The following is a 23,652-nucleotide window of genomic DNA, read 5'->3' on the forward strand; positions in this document are numbered from 1 at the left end:
TATTAAGAAGCATATCCTCCCCCTGAGCGGTTATGTTGGTGACCATGTACATTGGCACTGCCAATTATTGTAACCTCGCATTCCAGGACCGTCAAATCCCTACTGTGGTGAGAGAGCTGCATTTGTGGTTGTTGGAATATGGCAATTAAAAAGGCAGAAGTGTATTGGCTCTGAAGGGTGTGAGTGAGACATTTCATCTACAGTGCTGTACTGTCTAGGCTTGGGCGGTATACCGAATACCGGGGGGGTATTTGAAAATTATTTTTCAATAGCATCAATACCGTTTAAGCAATTTCTTTGAAGTTTTTTTAATTCATATGAATATTTGTAGCTACTTTAAATACCTGCAGTCAACGTGTGCAATATATTGAGAGTTAAAGATTGCGTTCTTCATTTTACCTTTCACATAATTGTTCATTATGAAGCTTACCAGTAGTACCCAGTCAGGTGTTTGTTTACAAGAACACAATGAGAGACCGGAGCCTTGAGTCACTCACGCCAGCTAGATGTCTTATAACTATTAAGTTAACTGTCTAAAATGTGCTAAATGCTCTGCAGTTGTGCATTTGGTTAGCTATGAGGTTTCTTCTAAAATCAAGCTTTGCTTGCCGGTAACAGCAGAGAATCCCCTCCTGGATCAAGAGCTTTGCTGTCTAATATTTGTTTTGTGCGTGCAGCAAACTAAGTAAGATATTGAGTTACTTGTATGCCTTTGAGCTGGGATGTCTGTCTTGAAAATAGTTTAGGTGAGACTGTACGAAATGTTCAGTGCCCTCGTTAGCATTTAGTTAGCATTACCTATGGAATTTTACATGTACTTGTTAGCATTGCTAACCTTTGGATTACAAAGGCTCAGTCGGATTTGCCCATTGTGTTCAGTGCCGTTATTACCAAATATCCCAGTATGGCACAATTGTCGGTATGACAATCTGGATACCGCGCAAGCCTAGTACGGTGGGGTGAGAGACCAGGCAGACAACCAACACAGCCTGACCCATCGCTCACCTTTCTGCTTGGACACACACACACTGACCTTTCTGCTTGGACGTTGGCTGTTACTCTCTCTCTCTCACACTGACTGACTTCTGGCCGTGACTTTATTCAGAGAGCCAGTAAACACACCATGCACCTTGTCTACAGGGAGAGGGAGGTGACATTATCTGCAGCAGCGCAGGGTCTGTCTGTCGGTCTCTGTCTGTGGGTGTGTGTGGTCCCTCTTGGTATCTTATCACGCTCTTAGGGTCACCTATCAATTTTCTTGCCTCAAACAAGGCAATATAAGCAGATTTCAGTCCTTGCTGCTAGCCTGTTAGGAGTCTCAGTCATAGACACTTTGGAGGCGTTTTCAAATTCTTTCACATGCTGGACTTCCTATCTGTCTGAGTCGCTGTTACTGCAGCATGTCCTGCCTCCTAATTGTAGGGGGGAGGAACTCACAGCAGGTCTAGTCATAGTTGGGGGGGGTTTGGGTTATGAGGTAACAATAGATATTTATGTAAAATGCCAGTGTGGAGAAGGTTAGCCATGACACAAAATCCCAAGACATGCTGCTGTTGTACCTCACAAGATTTCGTAAAAAAATTGTATGGTGTTACACACTATCTTATTTCTTGTTAGTATATCTAGGTAGTAAGTAGGAAAATGTTGGCTCTCGCCAGGATTAATGCCATTTTCACAGAATAGGCCTAATTAAAGAAACATGACTCATTGTTATGAATGACGGTCTTAATCTGTCTAATCTAATCTGTTTTAACAAAGGTGTACAGTAGTTTCTATCTACATTTCACACCATTATCTATATGCTAACCGCGTCAATTAAACGTGCTGTGTTTTTAAATGTAATGTGGATCTACAGTATGTAAATATGTTTGCTGTGTGTACCATATAGAAAATGACTACATCTCCCCCAAACGTGTTATCTGCACTGGCCAGCAATTCCTCATTGTGCCATTGTTAGGGTTTAATAGTGTGCATGTATGACAATACTTTGTTGAATGTGAATTACTCGCTCCCAGAGCGGTGGACAATAACAGATCCTTGTCTGTCTATTCCCACTTATTGAATTGTTTTGTTTTCAGTGAGGGAGAGGAAAGGAAGGGTCCCCGCATAGTCCCCTCTCTCTTGTTCGCTCTCCCCGTCTTTCCCCCTTGCCCCCTGGGCAATTCACAATATATATCTACATTTTTTTAAAACAAGGTTTGTTGCACAATTTATAAGGTTAACTTTTTTATGATAGGGGCAGCATTCGGAATTTTGGATGAAAAGTGTGCCCAAAGTAAACTGCCTGCTTCTCAGGACCAGACGCTAGGATATGCATATAATTGGTAGATTTGGATAGAAAACACTCTACAGTTTCTAAAACTGTTAAAATTATGTCTGTGAATATAACAGAAGTTATTTGGCAGGCGAAACCCCGAGGACAAACCATCCAGGATTTTTTGTTGTTGAGGTGAATGTTTTCCATTGGTTTCTATGGGAACCTAGATTTCTGTGGCACTTGGTTGCAGTTCCTATTGCTTCCACGAGATGTCAACAGTCTTTAGAAATTGGTTGATGTTTTTCTTTACAGAAATGAAGAAGTACGGCTTTTCAGAACGAGGGTCCAGCCGAGTGGATTATACTGTTTTGATGCACGCTCCAGGTCACGCGCTTCAAGTTGTTTTTATCCAGTATTGAACACAGTTTATCCCCTCTTAAATTTGATCGATGATTTACGTTTTAAAATACCTGAAGTTGGATTAGGAAAGTTGTTTGAAATGTTTGGACTGCGTTTACAGGTAACTTATTAGATATTTTGTAGTCATGCTGGGAGAGTTGGAACCTGTGTTTTTCTGAATCAAACGCGCCAAATAAATGGACATTTTGGAGATATAACGACGGAATTAATCGAACAAAAGGACCATTTGTGATTATGGGACATATTGGAGTGCCAACAGAAGTTCTTCAAAGGTAAGGCATGAATTAAATCGTTATTTCTGACTTTTGTGTTGCGCCTGGCGGGTTAATCTGATATTCATGTGTTGGTATGCTGGGCGCTGTCCTAAGATAATTGCATGGTTTGCTTTCGCCGTAAAGCCTTTTTGAAATCTGACATGGTGGCTAGATTAACAAGAAGTTCAGCTTTAATTTGGTGTATTGCACTTGTGAAATATTTGAAATTTTGTTTTGAATTTCGCTCCGCCATTTCACAGGATGTTGTCGAAACGTTCTGCTAGCGGAACCCCTATCCCAAACAGGTTTTAATACACTGCATTTCAAACAGTCAGGAATAATGTAATAATGGCTTGTAAAATTACACCCAGGCTAAATATAAGTTTTCCACAACCGTAAGACCCACTAATAATAGTTTTATTTGATCTAAATAGTATAACCCAGGAGAGTCTGTCTGCTGACGTTGCTTCAGAGGCAGTTTGGATCTTGGTAGTAAGTGTTGCAACTGAGGACAGACTATTTTTACGTGCTACATGCTTCAGCACTCGGTGCTCTCTTTCTGTGAGGTTGTGTAGCCTACCACTTCGCGGCTGAGCCGTTGTTGCTCCTAGACGTTTCCTCTTCAAAAGAACAGCACTTACAGTTGACCGGGCAGCTCTAGCAGGGCAGAAATTTGACAAACTGACTTGTTGGAAAGGTAGCATCCTATGACGGTACCACGTTGAAAGTCACTGAGTTCTTCAGTAAGACAATTCTACTACCAATGTTTCTACTATGGAGATTGCATGGTGATTTTATATACCTGCCAGCAATGGGTGTGGCTGAAGTAGCAGAATCCATTAATTTGAAAGTGTCCACATAATTTTGTTTATATAGTGTACTTCCGTACCTTTTTTTGACTGGTACAGGGCAACCTTAAGACGAGTCATCAGACGATTCTTGAGGCCTGTGGGCATTCCTAGAGAAAAACAACCGACGTGTTTGAGTCTGACCTTTACACAGAGGGGTGTATTTGTTTTGTAACCCAGACTGTTTGGACACTACAGACGATTTTGTGAGAAGACAGGTTTTGGGATGTCTCATGGTTTAAAAAACAGCTCTAGCTCTGTCACCTTTCACTGCAGATTCGAGCTTAAACGAGCTTAATCTGATGGATTTTCAGGTCACTTAAAAAAAAATGCTAATTCAATTTCCGCGTGGACATTGATCTTAAGGGGTTACTACTTGTTTAGCAATAATCACTTATTTGGCTTTCAAGTCTGTCTGAAAATGCTCTTTTTGTTACAAATTTAACCAGAACCATACACAATGCACATCTACTAATAATAACCAAATGAACACGTCTCATTTATTTTACCTTTATTTAACTAGGCAAGTCAGTTAAGAAGAAATTCTTATTTACAATGACGTTCTAGGAACAGGGGGTTAACTGCCTTGTTCAGGGGCAGAACGACAGATTTGTACCTTGTCACCTCGGGGATTCGAACTTGCAACCTTTAAGGTTACTAGCCCAACGCTCTAACCACTAGGCTACCCTGCCGCCTCATAAACAATCCCACGTGCTAGTGAATAGACAGCTAGTCTTTATATTTAAGTCGTACCAACTTGGATTTGTGCTTGCTAACATGACAGAACAGTTGACATGTAATGAATACACCCTCCTGTCCATCTCCAACAACACAGCCTGTTCACTTTAACATGTTGAAATCAAATGTCCTTCCTGGATAAGATGCTTATTTCTCAGAATAAGAACGAGTTGTCAATTCCTGATATGAATGTGTCTTTTACGCTCATTGCACATATATTAAACACAGACTAGAAATCTGGCACAAATGTTGCTAGCAATACGTGGTACTGCAATGCAGCGCATGACAAACTGAGCATTAATTTTCCATCGTGTTCATTGATACTTCCATTTTTAGTAGGGTCTGCTCTGTTCTAAATGTTGGAAGTTGAGACATAAAAAGGGTATCAGTAGAAAGATTAACTTTATTACAGTAAAATAATATGTATGTGTTTTTGGTGTCCATATGAACCATTCTGTTGGACCAAACCTCAAATGCAAATAGCGAGTTGAAACTGCTTATTGTCAGAGTGGAAGAAGTGATCTTTCGTCTTTGTTGTGCGTGCCAGCGGCCTGGGCTTGGTATGTGGGAAGGTGCACAGTGCACGCAGCACAGAAGAAGCGAAGGAGACGAGACCAAAAAGACAAACGCTCATAAAAGTGAAAGACTTGATTCTTGCGGTACAGGCATATGGAACATCGCGCTTAAACATTTCATTGAATTAATTCCATATCGCCCAGCCCTCCTTACAGCTCCCACGGCTCTGTGTTCACACTATTCCTTTGTTTGTTTGACTGCTGTATTACTACTCTGTGTACAGTATGTCTGGTCCTGGGCCCCAAGGGTAGACAACAGGATAGATTAGTGACGTGTGTTCTTGTATACAATTTAGTGCCCCTCCCTGCATGTGAGTTTCAGACCATGGGGTCTGGAGAATATAGTAGATCACATAGGCCATGTGGTGCTGTATACTATATTTGGGGCCCTCCATCTGTGTGTCGGTCTATTGGTGAAGAAATCAATGGTCCACATAGTGTCCTGCTTCATGGCTCCAATAGGACAGGGTCCTCCCCTTCTCTTGCTCTCTCGTTTTCCCCCTCTCAGTCCAGGGACAGACACGACTGCTGATGGGGATCACTGAGCAGCTAGGAAAATAAACATCCTCATTAGGGACTTTTCTCTAAGGCAATAGTGCCACTAAAAAATTGTTTTGTTTACATACACATGGTTTGCAGATGTTATTGACGATGTAGTGAAATGCTTGTGCTTCTAGTTCTGACAGTGCAGCAATATCTAGTAATAATTAATATCAATCAGCACGACCAGAATTTATTTAGGGCCTTCAAAGATTTCCACCCCAGCACTGTGTTATTCACCTTGACTGGGTAGCAATCAACTGACAATATGTCTAGAGTGAAAGGAAGGTATTAAGATACATTTTGTACTAGTAATAATAAGCACTCAGTGACTATGCTCGCTACCATCACACAAGAACTTGAATTTGTCTTCCTTAGGCGTTAATTTGTGTTTTGGATAAGCATAAATGTATGTGGACATGTGCTAGAATGAGTGAATAACTATTAAAGTTCATTCACCAGCTGAAAGGAACACCTGGGTGCTTTTTGGTTAAAGTTAGTATATAAATAGGCTGTAAAATCATCCAAGACTTGTTTTTCCTTCAAAGGCCTTTTTGCATACGGGTAGACCTACCTAGTTGTGCAGCTATAGATACACAGTCTAAGGCTGTTTCTGAGATGGGCAGGCTGTTAAGCTACCATGTTTGCTACTACTACTGTTCTTCTGCCCTCTTTACATGGTAAGGTAGGCTAGATTTTTCCCAGGGTGGTGGTTTAGTGTCAGTTCCATCAGGGCTGCTGTTTGATGGCCTTGGGGTGCAGCTGTCTGTCTTTTGGACTCCCCTTTCTACCAAGGCTGATTGATCTTGCCTTTATGCATGAAGAACTATGTTTATTCAGCTTCATAGCAGTCGATTGGACATGGTGTCACACCTAGAAATGCTGGCATGTACAGTGTAGTATACAGTAGCTGTCTGGCTCAGTTGGTAGAGCATGGTGTTTGCAACGCCAGCATGGTGTGTGCAATGCTAGGGTTGTGGGTTCGATTCCCACGGGGGGCCAGTACAAAAAAATGTTAAAATAAAATAATGAAATGTATGCATTCACTACTGTAAGTCGCTTTGGATAAGAGCGTCTGCTAAATGACTTAAATGTAAAATGAACACTTATTGTTGGCCTGTCTTCAGAACCCCCCTCGGTTATAATACGTAATGGCTTGCTCCATTACTGTCACAAGGTGATGGCGTGGGTTGTCACGTTCAACTGCCAGTCAAGACGCCCAGATTTGGAAAGCTTTGTGCGTTGTAAAAGGTCTTTGTGTGCTGTTGGTGACCTCTGCCTCCCCCACTGAGACTTCTTCTTTGAGAATTTATTGCAGATTGGGAAGGGAAAAGGAAAGGTGGGTACCTAGTCAGTGTACAACTGAATGCCTTCAACTGAAATGTGTCTTCCACATTTAACCCAACCCCTCTGAATCAGAGAGGTGCAGGGGGCTGCCTTAATCGACATCCACGTCTTCGGGGGCCAGTGGGTTAACTGCCTTGCTCAGGGGCAGAACGACAGATTTTTACCATGTCAGCTTTGGGATTCGATCCAGCAACCTGTTGTTTACTGGCCCAATGCTCTAACCACTAGGCTACCTGCTGCTTGCCTGTTTATTGATGCATTTCTCACAGGGCTTTGTGCCAGAAAAGAGACATATTGACCAAGTCTTTTGCTTGGGCTCTCTCTGTTACTGTCAGTTTAAAAAAAATAAACTACATGACCAAAAGTATGGGGACACCTGCTCCTCGCACCCCAGAAATTTGTCGAACTGACTTTTGGAAGGGTGGCATCCTTTCATGGTGTCATGTTGAAAGTCACTGAGCTCTTCAGTACGGTCCATTCTACTGCCAATGTTTGTCTATGGAGATTGGGTGGGTGTGTGCTCGATTTTATACACCTGTCAGCAACGGGTGTGGCTGAAATAGCCAAATCCACTAATTTGAAGTTGTCTACATACTTTTGTATGTATATTTTAGATGTTTTTGTGTTTTCCTCTCAATTGGCTGTGTTTTTGTTTTCCTCTCAATTGGCTGGAAGAAGTGTTGATGTCGGCAGTTTGTCCTCCAGAGTCTTAATTTGACCGAGACTCGGCAAAACGGCTAAATTCACATTTTAAATACTTATTATTGTATTATTGTTGTTGAAGATATTTAATAAAATAGGTTTTTATTCATTATAATACTGTTTTTGTCCCAGTTAATACATTTTGATAATGCACGTGATTTATTTGAATAACTTGTCAGCCAACAGAGTCCCAAGTAAATTAAGTTGCTAGATCTTTGCTAATTGGTCTTTGGAAAGGAAGCATCTTCACTGGTAGAACTGAATCAAAATGGAGGCCTGAGGATGAGAGAGAATTCGCTTTTATCAGGCTGGTAGGACCCAGCCTCCTTCGCCAACTATATGAGCCAGAAGTCCAGCAAGCACTACTTGAGTCCAGCCTCGTCATAGACCTTCACTCATTACTGATTTTAAAATCCATGTATTTGAGTATTTCTTATAATTATTTTTCAGACTTGTTTTTCCTTTAAACTACGTTTAAATTTCACAATCAAACAGTGTCGCTATCATTCATTTATTGCCCTTTATTATTTCATCCTTTTATTCAAATTTGGCACATTATTTATTTGTTTGCAGAAAAAAACATTAGTATAGCAAATTATTATCTTTCTTTACACAAAGGTGCGCCTTTATGCCCTTTGTAGAGTTAAATCAATACAATTGAAATTAAATACATTATTAAAATTGCCTTTATAAATTGTCCATTATATTTATTTGTGATGTATTGTACCTTGACATTGTTCCATTAGTCTCTATACTTAAACAATCAATTGGATTGATAAAAATGTATTCTAAATTCTGGCTAAAACCCCCAAAAAATTGTGGGGGAGAAAATAGTTGTGAATACTTATTTTGAATATAGAATGTGACAAGAGATCCATTAACAGCAGAGCTGAAGTTAATTTAGCAGTAACTTATTTTATTTCCATTCTTCTCTATTTGAATCTAATTTATACTTCAAAATAATCTATGCTGTCTAAACTAAAAGAAAACTAGTGAGATGTTTTACATCTAAATGGATGCAAGTCCAGCCAATAACATTTACAACCACCGTCCATAGACAAGACGGAGATGCTGAGTGAGCCATGGTCTCTTCAGATAGAACAGCATTCAATAGACTACATGAGTTAAAAAAGCGTCTAGCACTGGGGTCAGTATTGAGTTGGATGTTGAGTTATTGACTAGCTACACCAGTTACTTCAGCCTAATTACCCGAAGAGTGGTGGAGGGATTGATTGTAAAGTGTGAAGTCGGGAACCAAAAGGTCAGACTACGCATGTCAATATTACTAGAGCAATACTTGAATGCATTAGGTTTCTTGACTTGTTACTTAAAATATCATCATGTTGCTCCAGGGATATTGGCAGTGTCTTTAATAGCTTCGTTTTTGGACTGCATTCAACAGAAGATGAAGGATTCAGAAATATATTAAAAAAAAGACATGCTATAGACTGTAAAAAATGCATTCTCTATTTAAATTACAAAACACATGGTGAAAAATAGATGGAGCAAGATAGGTGATTTTTATTATTTAAAACAACCTGCTGGTAACTTACCACGTGTACAGTACATAAGGATTTATTTTTTTTAGATGTACTTTGTTGCAGTGTTTGTAGATAATTTATCTTATGGGCATCAAGAACTTTAAAGCCCGGGAAATTCAGAAATTGTCTTGTGTGTTTTTTTGGGGGGGAGTATGTCATCTTTAATATTGCAGATAGATTGTGGCTTCTATCAATGTCATTGTCTGGATCATTTCCAATCCCCCATTATATATTTTTTGTAATATTTTATATTTTTACAAATATATTTTCCCCTTAACCTTTTAGTATTATTTTTGTAACCAAAGGAGATACCAGTATTACGGGAAGGTTTGGCTTTGGTCATAATGGCCGATGTGTGGTGAGCGTTCTGGAACAAAATGGCTGCTGAGCTTCACCCAGGTGGGTGCTGCTGCTACACATCATTGGTGGAAGGGGTACGACTTCAGTCGAACCGTAACAATTTCAGTGGCCTGGTCACCCCTACTGTACATTTGATTGACTCGTAACGTTTTTTTGTTTTGGTTCCCCAATGGATCAGTTATTGTGAGTTCCATTTAATATGTGCATTACAAACTGTGACTGACACTTTTTCACTCCGGATATAGAAAGTACAAATGGCAGTCTTTCAGAGACCCATACGACCAAAAGATACAACCATAAAATGGCTCGACGTTTTGGCAGCCAATGGCATGCTCTGCCATCTCTTCCCAGTAGCCAATCACAGAATGATGCCTTTGTCTACAGCTTTCTACAGTACACAAAATAGTGCTCTGATTGGCTACTGTGAAGGGTAATGGGTGCATACCATTGGCTGATTTGACCTGGGCCAACGTTATGGTTGGGTTACTAGGGTAGGCAGTTTAACTGTTTACATGTTCTCATGTAGCTCTGTTAGAATAAGGGATCTTTCAGTGTTCCACAAGGCTCTTAAACACCCACTGGGGTCGAACTCAAGCAGGGATGGGCAACTGAAGGCCCCTGGATAAATGTTTTTTTGTGGGGAAAGTCAGTCGGAGTCTCGACTTAATGTTATGAGTTAGAATAGTAGAATATTATTTCGAAATTTGTTTGTGTGTCAGCAGTTTATCTGTTATGTCAGTCACTGATAGTCAGTCAATTAGCCCATGTCAGCAATTTTTTTTTAGATTGCTAAATTAGTTTAGCGGGCATCCTATCTAAACTTTTTATCATGGTCGCATTACTGGCTGATTTTGTTAGTCAGTCTCACATAAATATCATATTAAAAACCGCAAACATTTCTCTACACACTGGCAAAATGTTCAAAATTGCAGAACGTTATCTGTAATTTTACTCTCGCCCCCATGGCAAAATTAGTAGAATTGCATGAAATTAGCTGCAAAATATTATCTCCACTCCATGGCAAAATGTGGAGAATTGCAGCAAACTTAACTTAAAACTGGTTGGATGTGGGTACGCAGACCCGTGAGCAACTGCGGCCTTTAATGATGAGTCTATTTTGGTTTTTGTGTGGGCCCATCCCTAATCTAAAGAGTGGATGTTGTTCTTTCAAGTTGTTTTAATGTCATGTGCGCAAGTACAGTGAGATGCCTTTCTTGCAAGCTCTGAACCCAACAATGCAGTAGTCAATAACAATGTAATACTAAACATAACATAAGGTAGAACAAAAACACAAGAAATAAAAAGGTAAAAATAAACTATCACAAAATAGCAAAGTTGGGTTGGAGCTTACAAAACATCAGCCACCCATTAAATTGTTCAGTGTAATTCAACAGTAGTACCAATACCCTTAGAACAATCCTCTGCTACTAGTGTAATAGGGCACAAGTGTTTCCCCTTCCTTTTCAACATTGTATTGGTATCTGCGTATTTGTCAAAAGAAACGGTTAGATGTGCATATACTAATGTGGGTAACAGCAGAACCCAACAGCATCACCAGTACCTTCCCTGTCCCATTCTCCACTAGTGTTGTGAAATGGTATGGTGGTCTTTATGGACCTCCATGGTAATATTGAATCTGACTCTCCTCCTCCACGGTCCCTGTCGACAGAGGATAAAGGAGACGCGGTGTGCTATTTCACGCTCCCAGATATGATGACTTTTTCTAGGGGCCCGCGGGGCGATGGTCGACCCACACAAATGCACCATAATTAGCTTTTCCATCAGCCATTCAGGTGTCTGTCCTGCACAAACCGTTGTTTGCTGACAACCATGGTTCTTTCTCATTCGTTTTCTCTCCTTCCTTTCGACTGAGTCCGAGTGGTGGGGTAAATGGATGCAGTGCGCTGTGCTAGATTAAAGGTGAGAGCCATGTTGGTCGCTGGGGACACACAATGCAAAGCCCAATTACCACGTATTCACAGTGCCTGCGCCATTCCGCGCAGGCTGCACAGTATTCAGATGGCTGTCCAACTGCGCCAAGCAGCACTGGAGCGCTGTGTAGACTAGGACAGGGCCGGAGAATGTTGAAGGCTGTTACTTTTTTTGTAGAGTGTTGTGCGTGCATGCGTTCGTTCACAATAGGAGGCAATATTATCACTAGTGGTTGTTTGACTCTATTTGCAGTCTGTTGTAGGGGGCCTTGAAGTTGACAACTACAACTCCTCTCGCTCTCTACTCATTACAGGAGGCTGAGGGTAATGTAGAGTTGATTTTATTTAGTTGTTCGCCCTAATGATGCCAAGGCTGTCTTTATGCCACAAGAATGGCCTATTTATTCATGCATTTCTTCCAATTCTAGCATTGCATTCAGTGTGGTTAATGGTCAGGAACAGGCCATTTCAGTCACTTAATTCCTTGCTGTGATACATCTGGATCCTCTGCTTAGAGGGTTTTCCACATGCAGCCACCGAACGGCTCTGTCTTGAATTGCTCTTATTTGTCATACGGCTTAATACTGTATAATTTAGTCTGCTGAATTAATTTGCCAGTGAGCTGCTAGTGTCAGTCGAGAAAGAAAAAGCTAAATGATGGAGTATTTCCAGCCAAACAGTGGGGCTGATGTCAGAGTAGGTTAATTGAATCCTGGGTGTTTGAGTCCGAGGTTTGCATACGGTAGGTAGACTGACTGAGTGTTCTATGATAACACAAACTAAACTGCTTTACTTTGTCACAGTGGATCCAATCGCTCATCTGATAAGTTGCGCATAAACCAGTAGACAGCATGCACGCGCACGCATGCAATTAGACAAGCGTACACACACACACCTCCCCCGTTTGAGACAAATGATGAGTGTGGATAGTACAGTAGCAGCTCACTAGTCCATGACTAGACTGTGATCATGTGGCTGGGTGGGTGTGTCAGTGCAGTTCACTTTAATTCACAGTACATGTTTGCGGAGCCGTGATGGTCCATTACAACAGACTTACAGTCATCCACGGCTGGGGGTTTTGCAGCTTTGCCGATTCCACTTTGTGAATTTGAGTGTAGCAAGAAGAGGAGACATTGCCTGAGCCGTGCAGAGATTTGGAGAAGTATGAAATGCTCTGTTGAAAGCTTTGTACGGTCAACTGAAGTTCGTGACTTGATGTAGAAGTTGCCTTTAAACACATATCTAGGATCCGATTACCCTAACCGCTAATAACTGTTTTTACAAGAACAACTTAACTTTTATGAGGGTACCAGTAACTTAACTTTTACAATGATAAACAAATATCTGACCCTGTATCAGTTGGGGGTTAATTTTCACCTATTCACAGGGTATATCCATCTCAGATGTGACATGAAGGCCAGGCAGACTTGTCTTTAGCCAGTAACAGTTGGGCTGACCAGGGTCCCGCATATACAATTATGCTACAGCAGTGCTGAAATATTGTGATTTTCGGGGCAAGGTCATTTGGCCTTCAAGAGGTGCCCAGTCTGCGCTTCTGTGAGCTGTGCAGTGATGCCAGGCTCTTCCAAGTCCGCAAGGTTTGTGCAGCCAGTTTCGGAGAGTTATGTTCCATTGTGGGTCAGGATGCCACGGGGCAAGGCCATTAACTAAACACTAGCTATTGTTTAAAAAAAAAAAAACATTTATTTAAATGTACATAAATAATTTGCCTACATGTCGAGTGCATATTGGCTAGTCTCATGTCCAGACTGATGCGCCTGAAAATGTTGCCGAAATTTAATGACTTACTTACACACACAGGCTAAACGCCAGTCATGTTTGACAAATATAATTTCGATTAATATTAGTCTAAAGGCTTGATTCTGTCATGCTCGAGGAACGGTTTGTTCCAATAGGAGTGAAAGGCCAGTGCCTGTTGTGCGCCGCAACATCACCCACCTTGCAATCTGTGTGGAGGCTGTCAACATTTTAAAACTATTTAACCTTAAACATAATTGTTTAGAACCTGGATGTTTTTGTCTTTTTATGAGGCATGTCTTACCGTATTCCATCCATTGGAAGGTTGAGGGGATTATTTTATAAACATTTCCTCATATGTCATTCAAACCATTTTTCTCATGTTCTCAACTTTTTTTTCATTGTCCAACAGCCAACGACACAATCCTAGTCATATCCTTCCCATGCATCTTTAGATATTCCCTCTTTTCTACATTTCCGAAGGATATTTTTGTGGTGTGCTTTGTAGAACAGTGTTTTCCCCAAATTGCATTTTGTAACATTTGTGCTTACTGCTGTGTCGCATCGCTGTTCTTATAATGTGAAGAAATAGCCTAATAATTGATCAACATTTTAAGTGAAATATTCTGATCTACTGCATCAGCCTCAGTGCTATTAAACACATGTTATTTTACGTGCAGTGGTTGTATTCATTTGGGATCTATCGTCCCACTGTCATATTTCTTTCTCGCACAGAATGACAAGCTGACCAATAGAATAGGTCAACTTTTGTGTTATGGGGGGTAGTAGATATGCACTCTTGCGCTGTTGCATCCCCGACGTGTGTTCACTAGTAGCCTACTTCAGCGCTGCGATGCCTGTGAGAATGACCCGATCACGTGACAGACATTGGCTAATAAGAATTGAGAGAGCCGTCTGAGTGAGGGGTGCTTCGGAGCAGGGCGATTGGCAGCCGGGAGAAGGGCATTATAATTATTATATTCAGCCCAGAGGCACAACGGCCACTTTGGCCTTAAGGCATGTCTTTTCTTTAGGGGGCATTATGGCCACACTGAACAGGCCTGTGCTACAGTACTGTTGACGGTTTCCTGCTGAATACATATTACAGTAGTATAGATTGCCCTCTGTTCACTGTTACATATTAGATGTTGGTCCCCTGCTGTCTGGTACACTCAGTATCTCCTCATGGTGGCTCATTAAAACAATAAAGAAACAAGCTCTGACTCTATCTCTACAGCAGGCCTAGTCCTTCCATTGACTAAACCATGTTCTTTGTGTTGCCCAGTGATATTTGAGACAAGTATGTGGATATTTTTATTTAGTTTTTCTGGCTTGGACAGTGTTTAGTTCAGCAAGGTTCAATGGATTAACTTGTACCCAGGGTGGGATGCTGCTGGTAAAATGACTAATGGTGAATAATGCATTATTAATTCAAGTGTCTCTTGTTTTCAAAGCATCTCTTTTAGTTGGTTGTTCCTTTAGTTGAATTCATAGAGTAAGTGAATTTACAAAATCCAACAGTAGTCAAGTGTTTTGTCATTCATATTAATCCTAACCTTTATCAGCTGCATGCGCTATGTATATTCTAATACCTTCTAGACTGTTCTGCTTAAAATCACTGACTCCTCAGTACACAACTGTAGAATTGCAAAGCTTGCTTATTTTATTATACATATGCACACATTCCCTTCCTATAATACTGAAATGTTTACTATGAAACTTTCTCTTCTCTGCAATATAATGAAAGCTGTGGCCATAATGTTTTTATAATCTGCCCATTTCTATTGTCTATTTATTATTTTGTTGCCATGATATCCTTCTATGATCATATTTGTATAAAATAGTGACAATTCTTATTCTAAATCGGAACATGGCATTGTCTTGTTTCTTCTTTGTTCTACAGAGATGTTGAAGGAGTTGAACCAACAGCGCAGAGCGAAAGAGTTTACAGACCTGAAAATAATTGTTGAAGGCAAAGAGTTTGAAGTCCACCAAAATGTTCTAGCTTCCTGCAGCCTTTATTTCAAGGACTTGGTGAAAAGGTTTGCCTTCCCTTCCCCACCAGCTGTTGATCCATTCTGTTCTTTTTGTAGGGCGCATTTGTGTTGCTTTTTTCCCCCTCCCCCATTTCTCTGTTGCAGGTGTGTGAAGACTTTGGTTCCTATCACAGGGCCAGCAGCCACCCACTCCTTCTCCCACTCCAAATGAATGTATCACTAAAACCATTTGATGGAAAAGGTTACCCCATCTTAAGTCTTTACATTTTCCTCCCCATAGACAATTAACCATATTTACAGTTTGATGAGCAGAGAAAACGTTCCATGACTGGGGGGGGGCGGGCTTTAACCCATCTGAACAATAAGACATTATGTACTTTGGGTGGTAATTATGGCAAAGCAACAGTGTGTGATATGGGGTATAGTAGGGAGGGGTTTTATCTCTAAGCTACCTTATTTCTGTCTGCAGCGTTTCAAGACAACATCCTTTTATGTGCAAATGGATGGGAGTTTACCCTTAGTCCATTGAAGTGATGGGGAAGCTTCAGAGTTGCAAGCGAAGGACAAAGCAGACAGACATCTCTCACCGCTATGCTTTATTCAACCGTTACTTTCACAGGTTAACACCATTCCCTGTTCATGTGTTCATTTGAGGTGGATCTAAGTATTTCTTCATTACTCTATCCCTCACATGTCTCTGGGTTGTTTTGGTTCTATATGGTGCTAGTATGTGTTTCTTGGTTGTTGTTTTTGAACGTGTGTGTGTGTGAGAGAGAGAGTAGTGGTGTATTTATTTTCTTCATGCTGAGGCAAGGCCCTCTCCTAATGTCCTCACCCTGTCTTCAGATCCTTGCAGGTGCTTGTCGACTTGATTCAGACAGAGCCCCGGAACCAATGTTTTCTCGTCTTCTTGACATGTTTGTTTTCCTGTGCACTGCTCATAGACAGACAGACTGACTGAACAGATGGAAACTGTAGCGAGAGAGACTGTACATAACAATAGGAAGCTCTAGTCTAAAGTCTGAGGGCAGCTGCCTGCTAGTTGCCCTGCAGCCACGCTGTCTCCTGTGAGATCATCAGAGGGCGCAACGCTGCTTATCAGACATAGAGGTGAGCCATCCATCTAGTGAGCCAGCCAGGAGATGCTTTGTGTGTCAATCACACCAGCATGCACAACACATATTCACACACACACACACACACACACACGTTTGTTCCTGCTCAATGGGGATGTGTACTGAGAATAGTGAACAGCAGCCCTCTCCCAACCCCACACAGGGTCCCCAGAAAGACACATCAGGTTACGTTCATCTGCCTGCCTGCCTGGCTACACTCTGATATTGTACTGGTTAAATGTGGCTGCCTGACAGAGCAAATTCTCATTAAGTGGATAATTAATTGTAAAGGACCATAATTTGTCATCAACGCAGGCCTTTCTCATCTAGATTAAATCAAAAATAGAATTTTCTAATTTAACCGTACAGTAGTGGAATATATTACATGTATATGTTATACAAATTAATGATAGTTTAAGTTGCATAATCGTCTAATTATTAACCGTATAGGTTGTCAACCTTTTTCACATGATAAAGTTCAAATAATTTATCATGGCATGTATAGTAAAAGTCAATAACTACTGTTGACTTTATAAGGCAAGTGGCACTTGGCGGTTTTATTGCCGTGTTTACTGGAGAACACAACACTGAGATGGAGGGAGACGTGCCGTTTTAACCCTGGCTGTCTGAGGGGCTGTGCTGTCAGGGGTGTCACTGGGTTGGTTGAAGGAGAGAGAAGAGCACATCCCAGCTGACGGTTCTCTCATTGAGTTACAGCCTCTGTGCCATTCCGGTCACTCTCCAGAGAGAGTGCTATTATACTGATGCCACACATGCCCTGCACCCCATCCAGATCATTGAAGTTGAATGAGAGAGAAACCCTCTCTACGCTGTGCTGCCCACTAGCCCCACTGTGCAGAGGTATTCACTGTTGTCGTAACTCACTATCAGTGCCTCATAACTGCCAGTGTGTGTGTGTGAGAGGGGTGCAGGCTCATAACACATTTGGGTGTTCTCCAGGCAGCCAGCCGTTATTCAGAGTAGAGATGGAATATCAGAGGGTGAGCGAGTGAGAGTGCATGTCGTTGCTTATTTACGCTGACCTTAAACACACACAGACAAGAAATTAGTCTCAGAGAAGTGGAAAAGTAATGATGCAAATTCTTGTTTACATGCACGAAAGTCATTTTCATTTATTAGGTTGTGTTTACTGTTAAGCAGTAGATTAGTAAATTGAAAAGCAATAAAGCACCATGGCTTTAGAGAAGGGTTTTAAAATGTGATTTATAGTCTAATCATTTAATCAACAGTATGTGAGTGAGAGATCCGTTTTCTATATCATACCTGAGCTATTTCCTGTTAAGTTTTTAAATATTTTTTATAGATTCATAACATTTAGAATGGTTTTGATATTTCATGTTATAAAAAGCTCATTTATAATCAGTTCCCTGACAGGATCAGTGAAATTAGATGAGTAGCAATGAATGATTATCACCAAATGATTAAACAACTACAGATGTTAAAAATGTCCTTCCAGTTTAACTGCTGATATTCGCAATCTCATTCATTTTATGTAAATCATAAAAAATCCTAATTTTTAATGTTGCATTTCCCACCCTATAATCTTAAAGGAACTATCACCTCCCTCTGTCTGAAGTACAAGTCTGCAGAGTTGATGTACTGACCCTTCTACCTCGAGGTAATACAGCTCCAAGATATGCACGCACGTCTGGCACTCACCCACCAAAACCTATCACCCCCTTTTAAAGCAGTGGTATTCAAAGTCTGGGTCAATGGGGAACTGCGGTGGAGTCTCAAATGTAAAAAAAAAACAACAACAAAAAAACATTAGGAGCACAGATTATCATATGGGACAATATATTCTGAAAAAAAATATAAACACAACAATTTTACTGAGTTACAGTGAATATAAGGAAATCAGTCAATTTAAATAAATTCCTTAGGCCCTAATCTATGGTTTTCACATGACTGGGCATAGGCCCACCCACTTGGGAACCTGTCCCAGCCAATCAGAATGAGTTTACCCCATAAAATGGCTTTATTACAGACAGAAATACTCCTCGGTTTCATCGGCTGTCTGGGTGGCTGGTCTCAAACGATCCCGGATGTGGAGGTCCTGGGCAGGCGTGGTTACTCGTGGTCTGCGGTTGTGAGGCCAGTTGGAAGTACTGCCAAATTCTATAAAATAACGTTGGAGGGGGCTTATGGTAGAGAAATTAACATGAAATTATCTGACAACAGCTCTGGTGGAAATTCTGCAGTCAGCATGCCAATTGCATGCTCCCTCAAATAAAATCTTGGGAAAAATAGGATCCTGAGAAATTTGTGCGGAAAAAATGGGGTCCCTGCTGAAAAAAGTTGAATTCCACTGCTTTATAGGCTGCTGCTGCTCAGCCCAGAAAGACCCCCGATCACCCTCAGGAATTCAATTATCCCCCTCTGAAGTTTCAATAAGTATGCTTTGTACACCCTTAATGTATGGGCACAATGCATCTGGTGCAGCTCGGTGGCAGGGCCTAATGTAAAAGCACACACATTCTGACACACCAGAGCTTTGTTACATTTGTTGCCCTTTTTCTCTTCTGTTTTCATATGCTTCCGACTCACCCAGGCCAGTCTACCACTTTAAGAAGAGAGAGTAGTACTGAAACTTCTAGTCTTTGTCAACATGCTCTCTGGGTGGTAGAATCCTCCAGCTGAGATTCAAGTGAGCTCTTACTGTTCCCTTACTACTGTCCTGTGTCAGATAGACAGTATGCATTAGTCTACCCAGCAGGAAAAACTGAAATGCGTTGAAACAATGTCATTTCAACCAGTTCAAAAGCAGAATGACTTCATTCTAACCAGCTTTGCCTGCTGGGTGCACTACTGTGTGCTGCTTTGAATCACTGTAAACCATATGGTCACAGCAGTGGATAGCGTAATCAATCCTAGAAACTTATGATGGATCAGCAGCTCAGTGTAGACAGGTCTGAACAAGGCTTCTTTCTTCCCCATCCTATGGCTCTACAGAAGCAGTGGCAATCATAATCGGCCCCAAAAAAAGCAACTTGATTTTTAAAATAATTGTACATTTTATTCTCTCATACAGCAGCATTTACTCCCTCAATGTTTTGCTCTTAAGACCAAAAACAGCAGTGTCCCCAGCTCAGGATATGATTCTGAACCTCAGAGCCCACCGACTACTAGCTGTGACACTGTGGTAGTGCTTTTCCTCTGAGACTTACCCCCACACCAGCTCCAGTGTTTTCATCAGGACTGTGACACTGTGGTAGTGCTTTTCCTCTGAGACTTACCCCCACACCAGCTCCAGTGTTTTCATCAGGACTGTGACACTGTGGTAGTGCTTTTCCTCTGAGACTTACCCCCACACCAGCTCCAGTGTTTTCATCAGGACTGACACTGAAGACTTGTGAGCAGAATAAACAACCTCTGCATCATTCAAGACTGTTGCTTTTTGAGTGTCTTAAAGTTCAGTTTGCCATTGTTATGCAGGCCGAAAAGTACCCATGGCCTTGCCTTGGCTTCAAGTCAGAGCAGGTCCACCGGAGCCATGACACAGTGAGACACGGGTGCCGGCCCGCGTAGATGGAAACAGAAAAGTCTGCACCTTTTGGGTAAAACACTGGGGTAAATCCTCAGTGGAAATGCGCCATTATAATACCAGTGTAAGTACTGGGTCTCCTTGTGTGGCTTGAAGTCTCCAAAACAAACAAGCTAAACTAATAACATTGTCAAGCTAGCAGGCGCTCTTATCTATGTTGAATCCATGTTTGATTAGTTTTTCTTCATAGAATAAACAAACAAGTAACATTTTGTTTTCTCCCAGAAAAGTATATATTTTGGATGAGCTTTGATACCTCTGAGCACAGAGTAAAATGTCTGCGGGAATCATTTGCCCAGCTGAAATGTCATTTTAGAGAACATGGTAAATGCGGTCCGTGTAAAATAGTACTTTAACAGGACACATTAGAAATCCATATATGACATCCCCTCTTTCTCCTCCCCTTTCTGACAGTCTATGCTGAATTAAAGACTCTCCACGGAAAACATATTGGTGCATTTTTAGTAAACCGATTCCTCTCTCAATTTCTCCTTATCGCTCTTTTTTTACTTCCCCTTTTTCCCTTTCTCTCCCTCTTTTACATAAAAAAGACAAGTCTGCAATCAGATACAGCAGTATAAACAGCCACCACTTTGAGAAGAAGCAGAAAGCACATTCTATAACAAACAAAAACAAATTGCCACTTGATCCGATTCCCATTGACCTGGTTGATGAGCATGCTGTTATTTATTTATTTTCCCTTTTCTTACCCTCCATTGCTTAACCCTGGACTACACCCCGGATCTCCCCCTTTTTTTCTAGTTTTAATACTGCCACAGTGTAGGGCGGGAAGGTAATAACATAACAATACTATGTTTTTTTGCTTTGCAGGAGAAAAATAACATTTTGATATATAACTGTCTTGGTCTTTCCAGCCTCCCTATATCCGTCCATGCAGAGACCGATCCCCACTGTCTTATTTATTTTTTGCGTTGTCCTTCTCCCCTTCTCTCACCTCCTAAGATGGCTCAATGACCACTAATGTCTACTACGTTCATATACAGGATACTGGTGAATGTGGCAGCGAGCTGGGGCAGAGGCTTTGGGTTTAGGTGTGGTGGCGAGGGGGGGCAGGGAGGAATCTCTTATTTAAAAGACCCAGGAACAGTCATGGAACATGGACACCCCCCCTCCCCCTCAAACCCCCTCTGAAGGATGGCTGCTGGTCCCTGTGGAAGAACCAACACTCTTCCACCCTCTCTCTCTCTCCCTCCTTCCTCTTCACTCTAACCATTCTGCCCATATGTCCGTCTGTGTGTCCGTCTGTCTGCATCTCGCATCAACCACTATGACTGAGTGTATGCTCTGTAAAAGCTTCCCTTTATTGAGTCTCTCACCAACCCAGTAGGAGACAGTAACACTTGAAACAGACACAGAGCATTATGCAGTGTGACCAACAGGAGAACACACCCCATCCATCTCAATCCTTGGTAGTTGTCATATTGTTTGTCCACAGCTCTCGGGGGAGGGACACAGTATCTCACACTTTATTTTGGGGCATAGGTTCTTTTTATTTTACCCGTGACTAGATTGTTGTGCACATGGGACATTAAACGTGGGTGGTGATACGTTACTTAACGCTTCTATAAACCCCCGGAAGTTCCAGAACTTCAACTAATCACAGAGGACTATATGTTAGCTACAGATATCCCATTCTGTTGCAATGCCCATACAAGCCACCCAGCACCTCAAAATGTAGTTCTGATATACAACACACAGGATAGCAATACATAATAGTATTGGGTGCAACAGTTGGCTAGCTTTCAAACATACCACAGCTAACATAGCTTGAGGTCTTCCGTTAGCAGTCTGTTTCAACACTGTTCTAACATACCTAGGGATCTGTGTGGTTTTTTCACCTCCCCTCTGTCTTCTGTCTCCCACTATCCTGTATGCATCTCCTTGAATATCTATGCATACCTGAGAACACATGTCAAAGCATGCCTTTTGGATATTCATTTGCCTTGATAAAGACACCAATCACTTGTGCTTTTGTTTCAGATGGAGCACAAACCTAACTGTGTACTGTTACAAACCCTAGTGGCTTACTGTAAAAACAAGACCAAACAATCTCTATCTTCCCCATTTCTACTGTATTCTATCGTGTTGTATTGATTCTGTTATTTTTCCCTTTTCTATTGATGCAGGTTGTGTGTGTGTGTGTGTGTGTGTGTGTGTGTGTGTGTGTGTGTGTGTGTGTGTGTGTGTGTGTAGCCCTAGTCCTAGGTGTGTGTGCATCTCTTCGATGTCTAACTCTTGTCTCTACCGTGGTTGGTTGGTCAGGTCGTCAGGGGAGACGAGGAGCGGGGAGATGCTAGAGCTGCGGATGAGCGACATTGGAGCTGATGTGTTGGAGCTGCTGCTGGAGTTTGTCTACACAGGTTCTCTGGTCATAGACTCCGCTAACGCCAGGACACTGCTAGAGGCTGCCAACAAGTTCCAATTCAACACCTTCTGCAAAGTCTGTGTGTCCTTCCTAGGTATGTAGCTATGGCACAGGGTGTGTGTTTGGGGCGGGGGGGGGTGTGTGTCTGTCTCATACTAAGCCTGACTTTCCGTCTTTGGCTCATGGTCCCTCACACCCTTTCTGTCAGGTGTCCAAAGTTTCCACCGGAGTAAAAGTTTCTAACACCCAGCGCTTGGCCGTTCTCCCTTTAATACCTCATACCGCCTTTCCTTTATATTTGAAAGGTCTATTTCCGCCTCTGGACCTAGTGATCTTTTCTGTATTTTCTCGATAGTTGTCACTTATGTCTCAGTGTAAACATCACCTTTCTTCTCGCCGGCTTTGGCACACATTAAATCATGATCACTCTATTTTCATCCAACATGCAACTTGTTCTTGTCATTCTGAAAAGTATAAATGCAATGTGCAACAATTTCAATGATTTTTCTGAGTTACAGTTCATATAAGGAAACCAGTCAATTGAAATGCATTAGGCCTTATCTATGGACTGGGCAGGGATGCAGCCATGCATGGGGAGCCAGGCCCAGTGAATCAGAAGGAGTTTTTGCCCACAGACATAAATACTCCTCAGCACCCACCCTCACCCTACTCAGACGATCCCACAGGTGAAGAAGCCGGATGTGGAGGTCCTGGGCTGGCGTAGTTACTCGTGGTCTGCGGTTGTGAGGCCGGTTGGATGTACTGTCAAAATTTCTAAAACCACATTGGAGGCGCCTTATGGTAGAAAAATGAACATTAAATTCTCTGGCATTAGCTCTGGTGGACATTCCTGCTGTCAGCATGCCAATTGCACACTCCCTCAACTTGAGACATCTGTGGCATTGTGTGACAAAACTGCACATGTTAGTGGCATTTTATTGACCGTAGCACAAGGTGCACCTGTGTAATGATCATGCTGTTTAATCAGCTTCTTGATATGCCACACGTCAGGTGGATGAATTATCTTGGCAAAGGAGAAATGCTCGCTGACAGGGATGTAAACAAACATTTTAGAGACATACGTTTTTGTGCATATGAAACATGTGACCAACACTTTACATGTTGCATTTATATTTTTGTTCAGTATAGCAACTATAGTATAGCAGTATAGCAACAATTTTATTTTTTAGAAAATCTAGCAAGCGAGGCAACTAAAAGCAAGTTTCTAGACAATGTTTATAATTACAATGCTTATATTTACCAGAACATATCTGACAATGTTTTGAGTTTAACTGTAGCCAATGTTTTTTTCATCTTA

The 23,652-nt window shown here is 41.5% G+C and overlaps 1 protein-coding gene across 1 annotated transcript in view; it reads left to right on the top strand.

The window, feature by feature from the left end:
• The window catches only part of klhl29 (kelch like family member 29), a 147,650-nt gene that overhangs the window by 49,845 nt on the left and 74,153 nt on the right, over window positions 1-23,652 (top strand). Inside the window, exons 4-5 of the mRNA XM_029765825.1 lie at window positions 15,175-15,313; window positions 22,232-22,428. Coding sequence (XP_029621685.1) covers window positions 15,175-15,313; window positions 22,232-22,428 — 336 coding nt within the window. The remainder of the gene's footprint in view (window positions 1-15,174; window positions 15,314-22,231; window positions 22,429-23,652) is intronic.

This window comes from Salmo trutta, chromosome 1 (genome assembly GCF_901001165.1).
Source record: "Salmo trutta chromosome 1, fSalTru1.1, whole genome shotgun sequence".
Classification (NCBI taxonomy): domain Eukaryota; kingdom Metazoa; phylum Chordata; class Actinopteri; order Salmoniformes; family Salmonidae; genus Salmo; species Salmo trutta.